The sequence below is a fragment of the Mytilus californianus genome, unplaced genomic scaffold (genome assembly GCF_021869535.1).
Source record: "Mytilus californianus isolate M0D057914Y unplaced genomic scaffold, xbMytCali1.0.p SCAF_11, whole genome shotgun sequence".
In the NCBI taxonomy this organism is placed as follows: domain Eukaryota; kingdom Metazoa; phylum Mollusca; class Bivalvia; order Mytilida; family Mytilidae; genus Mytilus; species Mytilus californianus.
Genome location: NW_026262593.1, coordinates 71,996,091 through 72,012,644, shown reverse-complemented (window position 1 = coordinate 72,012,644; position 16,554 = coordinate 71,996,091). Strand labels below are relative to the sequence as shown.

The 16,554-nt window shown below is 32.9% G+C and overlaps 1 protein-coding gene across 1 annotated transcript; it reads left to right on the top strand.

Annotated features, from left to right (window-relative positions):
* Window positions 1-5,133: 5,133 nt before the first annotated feature.
* Window positions 5,134-9,177, top strand: LOC127719300 (pre-mRNA 3' end processing protein WDR33-like). The gene is made up of 4 exons (XM_052225313.1): window positions 5,134-5,176; window positions 5,358-5,447; window positions 7,112-7,300; window positions 9,038-9,177. The coding sequence occupies exons 1-4, from the start codon at window positions 5,134-5,136 to the stop codon at window positions 9,175-9,177; spliced, it is 462 nt and encodes a 153-aa protein (XP_052081273.1).
* Window positions 9,178-16,554: the final 7,377 nt, after the last annotated feature.

The following is a 16,554-nucleotide window of genomic DNA, read 5'->3' as shown; positions in this document are numbered from 1 at the left end:
CCAAGATCCATGAAATTAAATATCTAGTGAAGAGCAAAAAAGATCAGCAATTAAGGTTCTACAATAAGGTCACATGACCAAAATCGTTAATTCACTGCTTATTAAAATCGTTGCCCTATAATAATAATTCTTCAAGAATGCTAGACCGTACTGTGACCTATAATGGTTTACTTTTATAAATTTTGACTTAGATGGAGAGTTGTCTCATTGGCACTCATACCACATCTTCTTATATCTAGTTTTTTATTCCCAACCTAAGGGCATTATGTTTTTTGGTCTGTGCATCCGTTGGTCCGTCCGTCCGTCTGTCCGTCTGTCCCGCTTCAGTTTAAAGTTTGCTTTATCTTTATAAAAAGTACTGTAAATTCAAAAAGTATTGCGAGGTTTTTATTAATGCGAATAATGCAACTGTGTGTGTATTGCAATAATAAGAACTCTCATTTTGATATCGGAAACATACATACATCTGTATGTACATTTTCCTGAAATCGCAATAATTAATCTCCCATTTTTTTCCATTCCTTAAAAAATCGCAATAATGAATGCACACAATAATTTCTGAATTTACAGTATTGACAAATGCAACTCCTCTTATATAATTATCTAATGCAAACCCTGATATATAATTATCAAAATTCATTGAACTGTCTAAGAATCTTAACCATATAATGCCATTGTGCGACTCTATTTTATCTGCTGATCTCAATTATAGTTATTGAGGTTTCCCTAAAGCAGATCAAAGTCTCTGCCATTTCTGGAGGAGGGGGTTTACTTGTTTGTTTGTTTAGGTTGATACTTAACAGTCTAATGTGTGACCTTTTCAATGAATTGCATGATATATCTTAAAAAGTTCTCATTTCTTCTGTCTTATCACATAAGTGGATAGCTAAAAGTCCTGTACTGTTGGATTGTGGCATGCTGTTTTTCGAAAAAATCTGTATGTCAAATAACCCCTGCAAAATCTCTTCAAGGGGTTTCATCTCAAGCATTTTGTCAAGTGTGGACTGAGACATAGAAATAATGTCACATGGAATCTCGGGGGGGTGGAGGTTGGGGCACTCCAATACTTAATTGATAGGGGGTGTTGCTGGGGTTCTCTTACCCCACACCTTTAATATAATTTAGATTTTAAAAATGTATACCTTTTCATATATTGCGTTGGTAAAATGTAACCTTTTCCCATATTGGTTGGGTTTCGTGTTGTGTGTTGGAAAAATGGAATACCAAAGTGTCAAAAGAGAGGAAATTTGTGGATAAAAACACAGCCATAAGGCCCATAATACCAAGAAAGTTACAGGGCTTTTCATATAACAAGTTATGAAAACTTTATTGACCTTGTCACATATTTCTTATAGTTTTCCCCACGTATTCACATATTTTCAAGCTGGAAAATGTGACCTATATACTTTGTATATAGAAAGTGGCCCCCTCGAGTATTATATTCTGTAGTAGAGTAGTGCCTTTATGATGCTTTGTTTAAATTGATCTTTGTCCATAATATAAATATTTCCCAGAAGGTGTTTAGGCTTTGTAATCATTCAGTTGAAGTGGTCTTTAAGTGGTTAATTAAAGGGTCAAGTTTCTGACCCTTAATAACAACCCCTCATTTTTAAGTAGGGGGAAGTAATTTCCAGACACCATCCAATGTGCCCACTTCTTGCAACCTAAATATATGGCTCCCGGTATGAATATGTTTGAAATATTTGCCACTTGATGTTGAACAAAGGACCAATCAGGCCTGTAGCTAGAATGACTCTGATGGGGTTACTTGTGGTCATAACTCTCTCAGTTAAATAGTCAAACTCCAATCTGAAGCTCTACTTGATTAATAGCATTTTTTTGTTTTCTGATGAACTCTCCAAACCCCCACTGATTTCATGTGTGTCAATGAATTGTTATACATAAAATGCAGATACTCATGTATTGTGGTCTGAATCTGAGCCAAATTGTTTTTGTGAATTAACCAGGACATGGTGCTGATTTGAAATGTGTTGGCTGGCATCCACTGAAAAGTCTGATAGCCTCAGGAAGAAGTAAAGATAACCAGCAACCATTGAAACTATGGGATGCTAAAACTGGATCCTGCCTAGCTACATTGTAAGTAAATATTATAATTTGGGCCAATCTGGACAATGTTAGTTTATAAAGTAAAGTTTAGATTTCAATTAAGCCTGAACTATAGACAGTGTATAGCCAAAATTTAAGTTACAGTAGAGGGGAAATGGATGTAATGATAGGCTAAAATTAGTTGTGTCTGGCAAAATTGTAATTAATGCTTTATGTTTGGCTAACAGAGACAATAAATTTATCAACATGATCAATCTATTGTCTGGAAAGAAATTATGATAGGTATATTTGGATAGTGTCTGGCATTATTATATGAAGTGACTATATTGTTGGTAAAAAAGGGGCAATGCTTTTAACAGCCTCCAGAAATTGTCCATGACTATTACTGTAGAACTTGATTTTTTTTTATCACACCCAATCATGAAAGCAAGCAGTGAAGGTCAATAATTGTGTGAAAAACAAATGCAATTATAAAGACTTTATAAAATTTTGGAGATGAATAGCAACATCTCTTATTTTTATTATTGCCAATGAGAGGAATAGCACATCTCTTATTTTTATGATTGCCAATGAGACAAATAACCACCAGCATGAACAGAGACTAAATGATGGGAATTTAATGAACTTAAGGTCACGATACAGCCCTCAGAGATAAACAAAACCCATATCTTGTTGTAAGCTATGAGAGATCTGAACAAGACAAAATAAAACAATCAAATCCACAGCCTGATTTGTGGGAACAGATTAATGATTGATATTTGCTTTACACCACATTCGCGCAAAAGAGGCTACATCGGGGAGATGTGGAAATCAGACTTTAGAGATTTTTCTTATTGTTTTTTAGGCATGCTCATAAAATGACAGTAATGCAACTCCAGTGGATAAAGAATGGTAACTGGTTACTGACAGCGTCACGTGATCATCTCATTAAACTGTTTGACATACGTAACATGAAGGAGAAAGTCCAGACATTTAAAGGACATAAAAAAGAAGCTACTGGTATGGTAAATTAAAAAAATAAATAAGTAGTCTTGAGGAGTATACCCAGAATAAAAGAAACATCGTTTGATTATTAGTCAGTCATATATTTGATGGTAGCAAGTTGATTCTGCACAATAGTTGGAATTGTGACCTAATATATCCCCCTTTTTGTGTTACATATAGTCCAAAATTAAACATAGGGGTTCAAGAGAGGGACTTTTTAAGGACCCCTTAGTAAGGGGCCCTTACACCATTCAAGGAAACATTTTCAACTTACTTACAATTTATAAAAAATATAAGGAAGTTGCAACCACCCATGTTTAATTAATGTTAGTGCCTCCATCCCCCCTCCACATGAATTTGGGGACAGCCTTTATTTAAATGAAAGTGACAATATTTGATTTCTTGAATATAACTCAAATTTCTATTTCAATATTCAATATCTGTCAGAGAGAATTCTTAAAAGGTCATCATGACCAATCTTTTAAGACATCAATGCAGTTTTGAGTACAGATTGGTTTGTTAGAATGATTGACTAGCAAAATTTTGAAATTAAAGATACCGGTTTGTAATTGAAGCTTTTATATATGATGAGCGTATTTTTAAAAAATCAAACTGCAACCTTAAGAAGATTGATGTTTTTATGCCCAACCTACAATAGTAGAAGGGCCTTACGTTTTTTGGTCTGTGCATCTGTTTGTTATTCCGTTCATCCTGTTTTAGGTTTATTATGGTTATTTACAATAAAGTTGTGGTCACATCAACTTGTAACTTATAAAAATAAGAAGATGTGGTATGATTGCCAATGAGACAACTCTCCCCAAGAGACCAAATGACACAGAAATTAACAACGTTAGGTCACCGAACAGCCTTCAATAATGAGTAGATTTATGTACAAAATAATGAACGAAAAACAAATATGATATAAAGCAACAAACGACAACCACTGAATTACAGGCTCCTGACTTGGGACAGGCACATACAGAATATAGAACATGTGTTATTATGATGTGAACTTTTAAAATATTATGTCAATTAAGGGGTTTTGGTCCGATTTCATGGCTACTGGACATGGTATTGTGATAGTGTGAAACCAGTACATTCTCTGGTTAAAGTAATTGGTTAAGCTTGATTACCATGACGTTTTGGTCACATCAGCTTGAAACTTTGTACATATGATCACTATGATGTGCATTTTAATAAAAACAATGTGGCAAATTACAGTTTTTACCCTGATTTTACATTTCATTGAACATGAATTTGGATAGTGAGAAACCAGTACATTTTCAGTTTTAAGTTTTTGTTTAAGGTAGTTGTGCTCATATCAACTTGAAATTTAGTAAGCATGTTCATTATAATGTGATCTTTTAGAATTATTTTTCAAATAAGAATTTTGACCTCATTTTAACAATTTACTGGACATATAAATGTATAGTAGTGCAAGCAGGGGATATGGTGTGGACACATAAAGAATCACTGTTAATGCTGGGAAATTGACTTTAATGTTGTAGACCATATGTTGACCTGCTTAATAGCCTATTTTAGTTTATTGTGTTATTCAGTTGTTGTCTCATTAATATTCTTGTAATTTTATTTACATCTGTAAAAAGCATGGAATATTTAAAAATATTTTAATGTTTTCCTTACAGAACAGACAGAGAATTAGGTGGAATGGAGATGGCCCATGAAGGCATGGTCTGGAGTTTGGCATGCCATCCACTTGGTCATATATTACCTTCTGGGTCTAATGATCATACAACGTAAGTCTGAAAACTCATGAACTGATAAAAGATATGTACAGCTTTGAAGAACTTGTGGTTATGAAAGATTTGTAGATTGTATGTAAGGTGTATATAAAAATAAGAAGATGTGGTATGATTGCCAGTGAGACAACTTTTCCCAGAGACTGAATGATGAAGAAGTTAGCAACTAAAGGTCACCGTACGGTCCTCAACAATGAGAAAACTTATACCGCATCGCAAGCTGCAGTATAAAAGGCCCTGAAATGACAAATATAAAACAATTTACCAACATTCTCTTCTTAATTTTCATTGTTTTGAGCAAAACACACATACATGTACTACAATGTATAAGAAAAGAAAGGTATCAGGAAGAGATTACTTTAGTTGTATTTTGCAAAACCTTTTGGAATTTTATGTCCTTAATGCTCGTCAACTTTGTACTTTATTAGACCTTTCAACTTTTTTGATTCAAGTGTCACTGATGAGTCTTTTGTAGACGAAAAGCAGGTCTGGTGTGCACATTTTTTTAGCCTGGTATCTGATGAGTTTATTTACGTTATTTTGTAGATTTAGACAACACAAACCCAATAGTGACAGCTGTGTCTACTATACCTGGTGTGAACGAGGGATCAACGGAAGATTTCAACAACATGGAAGGTTAGTCTTGTTGTATAAACTGAGCTGCGTCGGATAGAAATAGACCTTATGCAAGTCAGGAATATGACTGTTGTTTTCCATTTGTTTGATGTGTCTGAGCTTTTGATTTTGTGATTTGATAAGGGACTTTCTGATTTTAATTTTCCTTGGAGCTCTGTATTTTTGTTATTTTACTTTTTAATACATCTGTTAACTTTTTCAGGTTGAAAAATTGCTATGCAAAGTATGTAACTGTTTGAAAATTGAGTTGTTATTAGAACCCTACAAAACAGACAAAAATTCATCTTTTATTTCATATTTGAATATTCCAAAATCACTCAAAAGTCTTATACATGTACATGTATATATGCACTTGCATAAGTTCTTAACCTCAAATACTTGCCTGCGTTTACAAAAAAAATCTCACTTCTAAAATTGATCGTAAATATTCTGCATTGTTGATTACTTACGAGTAATTTTTGTTGTAAGACTTTTTTTGAAACAAAAGCATGGAGTGTATTAAATTTCTGTATTTTGAGAGTTTCTATCAGTAGAAAAGTGTGAAAATAATACCTTTAAACAGAAATGCAATTATTGGAGACTAATTGTCATGATGTTTTGGTACAAGTAAAAAAATGTAATATAATCTAACCCAATCTACCGTCCTCATTGGCAGCTTTATGCCAAAAACGACAGTGCTTAATGTTAGGTTGAAGTATATACATTTGTGAGTCAAACCGCAAGCTGGTTAATGATGGTGGGTGTCAAATTAATGAGAACTTATACAAAAATATGTACAAATTATAAATCTTACAAGACAAGAAATGCATATATACCAGGATTATAGATTTTTGATTTTTTTGTAGCCCTTAATTGTTGACTGTGTACTAATGAGGTCAATTAACATGTGACTTTACGAATTGTATTTCAATCAATCTATTTGAAAATTAAGACTGCAAAACAAACACACAAGGTTACCAAATATGAATATCTATAGGTCACCACACACCTTTCACAATGGCTACGTGCCAGTGGCATAGAGCAGGCCTAAAATTGCCTCTTAACTTCATTAAGTGTGGAGGTATTTAGAAGTAATGACAACAAAATCATTAAACCTCCCAACAAAGATTTTTACTGGTATTTTCTGTTATATAAGAATAAGGAGATGTTGTAAGATTGCCAAATGAGGCAACTATCCACCAGAGTTCGATAAAAGCAATTATAGGTCATTGTAAAACCATTAAATAAGAAAAACTCATACTGTATAGTTAGCTATAAAAGGCTCTGACATGTGAAAATGTGAAACAATTCAAACAACAAAACTTACAGCCTAATTAATACAATACAATTGATGAAAAAAATATAGGACAGACGTGAACCAATGACAGCAAATATATACAGGCTGCTGACTTGAGTCCGGCACATGAATAATATGTCTACTGTCAATTAAAAAAAAATGCTGCGTGCATTTATTATTGCGATGTTAAAGAATGGACAAAAGCATGAGATTAATTATTGCGATGTTAGAAAAATCTTCATATAGATATATGTATAAGATATCAAAATGTTCTTATTGTTGTGATACATACCCAGTTGCATTATTCGCATTAAAAAATACCTCACAGTAATTTCTTATTTTTAAGTCCTGATTGAATGTTAATTGTTAATTTGCTTTTTTATTACAGATAAGTCAGAAGAAGACATTTCAATACCAGGTTTAGACTGCAAAACAGATGCTCAATTCTTAAAGGATAGTCATAGAGAGCAGAATCAGAGACGCAAGATACCGTACTCTCGACCCATCGACAGAGACTTCGTCCATGCGTGGAGAAGTAATAAACAGCCACCAGCAATATCTGGGGAAAAAGTAGATGGTAAGGGTGATGAAAACAGTTAGGTCTTTTCCATTAAAATTGACAGGGGAGGGTAAGAAAAAGTTCTATTTTTTGGACATTGATCATTTATGTCCATTTGATATATGTGAACTAACCCCAAAGTGTGTTGGTTGTATAAGGAATTTGAAAGTCCTTTCCCTACCTTCCACATCCATTTAATTGGAATAGTCCTTAGAGAATATAGAGAATATAGCACCAAAAGAAATATCCTACCTATACCTTCCTTATTTGTTTAAATAAGGAAACCCATTCATATTCTTTTGTTTGACCTTATTCTAAATTTTTAATTGTGTTATTTCAAAACCAATTTCATTAAAAAAGAAAATTTTGTTTCATTTTGGCAGTTCTATGGTCAGAATTTTAAAGGAAGGACAATTTTCAATGTTTTATTAGCTTTCTTGGCTATGGGCCATGTTTAGCTTTTGCCACATGGAGTCCATTATCATCACCCTTCATTGTTAATGTTTTAAAAAATCCTCTCGTCTGACTAATGGACCAATTTCAAGCAAATTAGGGCTAAATGATCCTAAGGGTATCTAGTAGAAAGGTTGTCCTGTCCTAAGACCAATGCTTAGGGGTGTTCACTTGGATTTAAATATGCAATAACATTCTAAGTGGTATAGGGATGGTTGATATGATGCCTGTGTTGGAACAGTGACATGCTTTTTTATATATTAAGAACCCTTACAACCATTCTTTGATTAGTCTGTAATTAAGCTGTTACTTGACAAAACATCTGCCTTATCCAACATATAATATAAAAATAAGAGAATGTGATATGATTGCCAGAGACCAAATTACATAGAAGTAAACAACTATAAGTCACCATTCAGCCTTCAACAATGAGCAAAACCCATACCGCATAGTCAGCATGCATTCTTTTCCATTGGCAGTCAAAATGTCCCAATTAGTCAATTTTGTACTCTATAAGTCCAAGAGTACCAAATGCAAGTTTTATATCATTGGAAAAATATATTTTTGATTGGGAAAATAAAGTAACAAGATGCATTGTGATTGTAATTTTTATTCTCCCCTTCTATAGCATTTGGTATTCTACTCGACCTCTGTCTCCATTAACTACATTCTTAGTAAGCTTCTTAATATGTAGTACAAGCTTTATATTGGTAAAGAATAATGTGTTACCCATTTTCAGATCCGTCACTTATCAACTTGCGGTTTGCTTCATTCGTGTGTGTTATTTACACTGATGTATGTATAAGAAATTTTCGTTATGTTTTTCTCAAATATGTTGCATTTTTCTCACCAACAATGAAATGTTGCTTGAAAGTTGGTACCAAGTTAAATATTGGTATGGTAAACTGTGTGCTTATCTACTTGCTGTCGTCTGTTTCCACTTCCTTCAGTAATTGTAAGTTCAGAAATTATTGCGAGGTTTTTATTAATGCGAATAATTCGACTCCTTGAGTATTGCTATAATAAGAACATTCTGATATCTGGTGCATATATCTGTATGTAGCTTTTCCTAAGATGGCAATAATTAAACTCGCATTATGTTCATTCTTCAAAAGTCTCAATAATATATGAACGCAATAATTTCTGAACTTACAGTATAGCATTTCCTTTCAATCAAAAGCAAGAGCAGGGTATATATTAGTTCGTAGTAGCTAACATTACATCTTGTATATGGCAATATTTAGGAAATATAATTTATAGTAGCATTCATTACTGATTTTTATTTTTTTTTAATTCATGCAGAAAAACCCAAAGCGCCTTTGCCAAGTCTCCTGGAATTACCCTCTGTTAAACCAGCAGAAGATTTTAATTTGGAAACTTTGAAGGATGAAGAGGGTGACAGACATAGAAAACAGCTTAGACAAGGAAGAAATAAAGGTTAGAATTCAAGAAACAGGAAACTAATAACTGGACTTGAGAATGTTCCCTACTCTTTTTCAACATAACACGTTTTTTAAATTTTTAATGGCAATACATGGATAAAACCAGAGAATTATGAATATTTGACAAAAATTCAAAAAGAAGAGGAGCGAACATCCTTAAGTCCAAAGATCTCAGAGTTTGTGAAGGAAATCAGTCCATGGCCAATAGTCAAAACCAGTTATGTACTTGGTCACACCACTAGTATGCCTTTTTTCACTTGATTGATAGTCTGATAACTTGTATTGATAAAAATTATTGATTAGCCATTAAAATTTTCTTCCTACCAGAATTTAAGTAGATCATTTGCAATTTGACTTTAATTTTGTGTGAATAAGGTAAAGTTTTTAAATGGAAAGAACAGAGGAAAAAAAGAAAAATGACAAAAATGTTAGTTCTATGTAAGTATTATTTTATAAGTAGTCATAAATAAAATTTACTATATGATTTTACATAATTTTTATTGAAAAAGGTCATTAACCCTTGGCTCACAAAAAAGGGGTTAGGTGGGGTTTAACTGATTTATTTGTATCATACATGTATTTCGTCATGAAGTCTGGGGTGGGGGGCTTTTATAATTAACTTTATGGTACGGGGTTAAGTCATACACATAGAGTAAATGTCAATTTAAGTTAATTGAAATAATATGGCTTTGCATGACAAAATTCGTTATTAAATGTTTTTTTAAATGAAACTGGAATACAATTTCATGCAATGAATGCTATACAAAAGTTGAAACAGGTTCCTAATGCCTTCAATTTTCAGGTCCTCAAAAAATGACCATAATTGTATGAAAAAATATGTGTAACATTTGATCAAATTTTCAAGAATGTTTGTATGTACATTTTATCTGTACATACAAACAAAAAAAAACAGATAAAACGTACAACTAATTTTACATACATATTTGAATACTTTTTTTATTTTATAATGAATGAAAAGAACACTTTTAAGTTTGTTGGTTATAACACTTTTTCTGGAATTACCTTCATCAGAAAAGCTCAAATCCAAACATTTGAAAGGAAAAGATAAGATGTCTAAATAGCCTACTAATTTTTAACTTTACAAGGCACCTAAAATGAATAGCCAAATTCATCTAAGCTTTGCCTGAGGGAATTGGAACCTTAGTTTCTAACTAATTTCTGAATTTATCAACAGAGAATTTCATTTTGATAGCAGTATGTTAAAAATCTTGTCAGAACCCAAGCACTGACCACTAAGCTAATGATACCCTCTGAACCTGAAGTCTACCAGCAGTGGTATCAACCCATTGCTATTAAATCAAAATAACTCTTTAAAAAAATCAATGCTTCAGCAATATTTACATGTAGCATCTACTTCTATGGATGTTTAACTACCTTGACTACCAATAAGGGTCTGGGAATGATTGTAAGGTGTACTTGTCAGTCTAGCAGGTTTCATCTGACCTTGACTTCATTTCCATGTTTCATTGGTCAATGTTTAGTTTATGTGTTGTGGTTTGTTTTTCAAATACTATAAGCAAAAGATCAACTATATATTTGGTGTATGGAATAATTTTTAGTGTACAAGTATGTCTGGCAGGTATTATCTGTCCTTGACCTCATTTCCGTAATTGGTAATTGTTTATGTAGTTTAGTCCTCTTCTGAGATACTATAAGTGAAAGGTCAATTATATTTGGTTTATACATTGATTGTAAGATGTATATGTATGTCTGGCAGGGTCATCTGACCTTGATATCTTTTTCCATGTTTCATTGGTCAATGTAAGGTTTTTAGGTGGTTAAGTCTGTTTCATTAATATTACATAAATATAAGCAATAAGTCAACTTTATTTGAGGCACATAATCATTTTTGATGTATATGTCTGTCTGGCATGTACTGTGGATTCATTCATTTTTTCGTGGGTATCAATTTTCGTGGATAGAGAAAAAAAAGACGTTTCGTGGTATACGTAAATTCGTGGATCGCTGATTACAAAAAGGAAAAAAAAAATCAGATACGTAATTCGTGGATTTCTTTTTGATTTAGGAGATCATATACCCTCCTTGGTTTGATCAATAACAAAACAAACAAAAAAGAAGGAATTCATTGAAAAAGTTTTGAATCGTCAAAATCCACGCTTGGTCATTCAAGGTTAAAGTGTTCATTGAAAACTTCTATCACAATAATGGACAGAGACAACTAATTACTTGTTTGTTTTACAATTTATAAATTCTTGTCGGCATTTAATAAGGCATTCAAAACTCTATGATTGAAAGCTCGTTTCCCTAATCACGATATAATAAACAGTCATATAAGTAAAAGGTGTGAAAATAAATCTTCCTGTCATAAACAATATTACCTACGGGCAATATCCACGTACTTAATCCTATTGATTTTTAATCATCAGTAAACCACACTATGACACGGTAATTAACAACTTGCAGTTATTTTCCATGAACAGTTTCATTCAATTTTAAAAAGTAAATTATCTCTGATATTCGATATATTTATTATTGATTTAATCAAAATACTTGTATCTTCTTTCAATAAAAACACGTGTTATGTTACAATGTTTATCGCTAGTCAACACTATACTAGTACTGCAAAACATAACCGGAAATAAACCTCCGACTCCATACACATTTCTCGGGATTATTCTTTGTTGAATTCTTAAATTCGTGGTTTGCTGTGACCCACGAAACCCACGAAAATTGGTATACCACGAATAAAAATGAATCCACAGTATCACCTGACCATGCCTCATTTCCATTGTTATTTTTCTTGGTTACTATAAATAAAAGATCAACTTTACTTGGTGTATGCAATGATTGCAAGAGGTTCATTTCTATCTGGCATGACTTATTTGACCTTGACCTCATTCTCAGGGATCATTGTTTAAGTTAATAGATATAAGAAGATGTGGTATAAGTGCCAATGAGACAACTCTCCATCCTAGTCACAATTTGTAAAAGTAAACTATTATAGGTCAAAGTACGGCCTTCAACACGAACCCTTGGCTCACACCGAACAGCAAGCTATAACGGGCCCCAAAAATGACTAGTGTAAAACCATTCAAACAGGAAAACCAAAATTCTAATCTATATAAAAATGAGAAACGAGAAACACTCATGAACCACATCAACAAACAACAACCTCTGAATATCAGGTTCCTGACTTAGGAAAGGTGCAAACAAATGCAGCGGGTTTAAATGTTTTAATAGGCGCAAACCTTCATCCAACCTGAAACAATAGTGTAACATCACAACATAGAAAGACACACTATAAAATATCAATTGAAATGGCTTAACTCAATCAAAAGACATATTAACAAAAACAAGTGAACATACACTGAAAGAATAAATTTGATCTATGACACAATGTAAGTTTATATGATACTTGCTGTTAAACCTTTATCGTTAAGAATTTCAACATTAAATCAATCATTGTCAGTAAAGCAGACGAGAAATTTAAGCATATGCATTCTTTTCCATTTTTAAATTCATTATTCTGAACTAGTATACATAAATGTTAAGAGGACAGCTGAAGCCCACCTCAGGGTGCGGGATTTTCTAATTATGTTGAAGACCCATTGGTGGCCTTGGTCTATTGTCTGCTCTTTGTTTGAGTTGTTGTCCCTTTGACACATTTCCTCCTTCCATTTTCTATTCTATTGTTTATGTTTTTAAAGTTTGTCTTCAATTTATTTTTATCAGACTTTCAGAGTGATAAGAGAGGATTACCTGGTAGGGACAGAGATGATCAAGATGGTGATAGAGATGAAAGAGATTCCCGCTATGACAGATCCAGAAATGATTCTCAAAACATGGACGATTTTGATGAAAGAATTGCAGAGGAAAACTTGATTGAGCTGCAAGAGAGCATGGATAGGGGAGAGGACTTGAGGAATCATGAGATCATGGAACTACAAGACGGAATGATGGGAAATAGGAAAGGAATGCTGGGACCAGGGTGTACATTAAAATTTGATTTACTTCTATTAAAATGCAAAACTGTTGGTGATATATATCATGTATATGGAGTAGTCATTTTTAACACAACATTTACAATGCATGAACATTTCATTGTCCAACTAAATGCATTGTTCTTGGCTGAGAAATTTGAATAATGAACACAATGACAATTACACATCCTGACTAAGGCCTGAAGATGGGAAAAGAACAAAACATGAAAAAAAACCTGATATACCACACTTTTTCATGTTGATGAAAGAATAAATGTAAGTCATCAAGAACACATTTTAGCTTCTGCATTCAATGCAAGATCAATTTAGATTGACTTCTGCTTTACGTAAGAGTCTTAAGGATGTTTGCTCCTCTTTTCAAAATAACAAGCATTTTAAAAGACTTGTAAATTGGATGTATATAAATAACGAATTTTATAAAGTAGAAAAAAATAATAGGTCTGTGTTCTTGCTTTTTTAGATATAATCAATTGAAAATTTGGCAGGAAATATTTCTCTCTAGATTTTTCATATGTGTATTTAACCTTTTTTCTTTCAAAAACTATGAAAAAATAACAAAGAATTTATACGTTTGCAGAAATGGCTTTTTGAATTATATTTTATAAAATTATTAAAAGAAAAGTAGAGGTTAGCGGGCAAAATTTTTATTGGATCTACATGGATAAAACTAGAGGATTTTCGAAAAAGTCAAAAGCAAGGGTTAACATCCTTAAGATATGGAAGAATTTTTGACATCACCAAATGCAACTTGTCACCAAAATTTTGACTTGCCAACAGCAACATGAACAGTGCCACTATTTTTGATAGGTTGCTTGTTGCTTTGTCTTTTGTTTTCTCTGAGCTGTTTAGGAGTTTGATGTTATTACTGTTCATATTTTTCAGGTGGTCAGAGAATGCCATTACTCGGTCCTGCACCAGGAATGGGTAGCCAAGGAGGACCAAATAAGAACAGGCCTTATGATATGGACCAAAATTTTAAAGGTCCAAATCAAAATCAAGGCATTAATAGAGGAGGGGGTGGATTTAATGATACTGAATTTAGAAATTAAGACTCAGATTTTCGTCAAGATTCTGATTCCCGTGGCGACAGTGACCTGCGGCAAAGAAATCGAGATGATAGGGACAATAGATTTCAGGACAGGAATTAAAATTTTGATCAAGAAATGAAGCCACATTTTGATCAGGATAGGGGTAATAGATTTAACATGAATAAGGATCAGAATAGACAAGAAGAGATGATGTAATTTGATGACCGTGATTTAAGGCCAAGAGGCTTGGATGGTTCATTCATAATAGAAATCAACGTGAAAACTTTGGTGACCGAAATCAACGAGATAACTTAGGTGATAATAGAAATCAAAGAGATAATTTTGGAGACAATAGAAACAGAGGCAATTTTGGTGGCGGCAACAGGGACTGGAATGATCGGGGTTGACATAGGGGTGGTAGGGGTGGTGGTAGAGGAGGCAGGGGAGGATGGCGAGGAGGACGATAACCATGTATTGTTATCATGTCTCAAGACAACTACTCAGTGCTGAAAAAGAGGTTGAAAGTGTTTATGATCTCTATATTGTTTTAAATGAGTTGCAAAAGACTAAAATCTTCATTCAGAGATCACCAGAGTTAACACTTGAAGGGTCAAAGGTCACTCTCATGCAATGAGTGTTTTAGGCTGAACAATTCTTCAGATGTTGGAACCTCTTGTAACAATATCAACAGAATTATTTTTATGAAAAAAAGAAAAATATAAAGAAAGTAAATCGAAATTAACCCAATTAAGCTCCATTCTAAGAATAGACATGACCACAATTACTAAATATATTTTGAAAATCTTAGAACAGATCAAACAAATGACTTTATTAGTGCTGTTAATTGCTGCTGTGGCAAGCTCAGAGCATTTAGTGGCAAAAGGGATGGAATCAGAATAATAACTTAAATGTGTTGTGACACCCCCTAGGCCAATATCTATTCTCTGAACCAGTATGATTAAATTCAGCTCAGTTTGAAGTTCTGGTACAATAGATAGGTCATATTCTCATTACTTTTACATGTTCTCGTTGTGAATGGTGTTCACAGTTTATCATTTTGACATTAAGCATTCATTCATTCATTCATCCATTCATTAATTCATTTATCCATCCATTCATTCCATTGGACACTAGAAATAATTGTATAAATGGAGTTGTAAGTATCTGTGAGTGAATATAAAAAACAAAGCCGCCAAATTGATTGGCTGAACGTTTTCAAAACTGTTTACTGGAGAACTCTTATTGATATCTTCAATTCAACAAAAACAAATCGTCACTAAAATATTATTTTTTGGAAAAATGACTTCAATTAATTAACACGTATAACAAGTAGACTTTTCTGTAATTCTTATAGTTTAAGATACTTAAAGATACTTAAAGTACACACACATAAGCAAAAAATACATTCACATTATCTTTCCTATACCTTGCCTTTTTTTGGCCATTTCAATAAAACAAATTCAACACCTTATATAAATTGCTGAAGATACCATATAGTTGTAAAACTTGAGGAAATGTTTGTTCCACAAATTGCTAAATATTCTGTTATATATGTACTATATATGTCAAATTTTTATAATACTGGTGATGTTGAAGAAAAATCTCAACCATTAAAACATGTATGATGAAAGGCATTGGTATGCATTAAAATGTTATACTATTTATATTAAGCAGTCTGGTTATTTGTAAAAATATACAATTTCATGACAATTTCATGCTAAATGTCTAATTTGTAAATAAAATTGTCATACTTGGATGTAGTTTATTGTCTTGTCTGAGACTTCAATTGTAATTTACATAGCTGAGCATACTATACATACTGAATGAGAGACTTGGGAGTGTTAGTCTGGTGTTGTCGTCTATGACAAGGATGTCATTACCTGGTGCAGAAACCAGAAGAGATGAATACTAGTAATCAATATCTGATATGCAGATTATTGTTATCTAAATGTTCCCTCTGACACAAGTCTAGTGTCATTGACCTAATCTTAATTGTTTCAGTGCTTAATTAAAAAAAGAATAATTATCACATGACTTTTTCAGTCTTAAGTAATATGACAACTGCTTTTGGTATATAGAATAAATGAAGGATATACACATCCGCCAGACAGCGTTCCTTTTGTGTAGTAATTTTTAGTTCATCTGAATCGAAAGGGCATTATAAGCTACAGCAAAGTACTTGCCATTCATTATCAATCCCCTGAGAAAAAAAAGAGTAAATTCGCAAAAATAACGAACTCTAAGGAAAATTCAAAACGCAAAGTCCTTTACCAAATATCAAAATCAAAAGCTCAAACACATCAAACGAATGTAAAAATACTGTCATATTCCTATCTTGGTACATGCATTTCCTCATGTAGAAAATG

Bases quoted from the DNA above. Each gene is read 5' to 3' on its own strand.
- LOC127719300 (XM_052225313.1), top strand. From the start codon at position 5,134: ATGTATAAGAAAAGAAAGGTATCAGGAAGAGATTACTTTAGTT. The intron at 5,177-5,357 runs GTATTTTGCAAA...GTTATTTTGTAG, and splicing joins AGGAAGAGATTACTTTAGTT to ATTTAGACAACACAAACCCA. The intron at 5,448-7,111 runs GTTAGTCTTGTT...TTTTTATTACAG, and splicing joins AGATTTCAACAACATGGAAG to ATAAGTCAGAAGAAGACATT.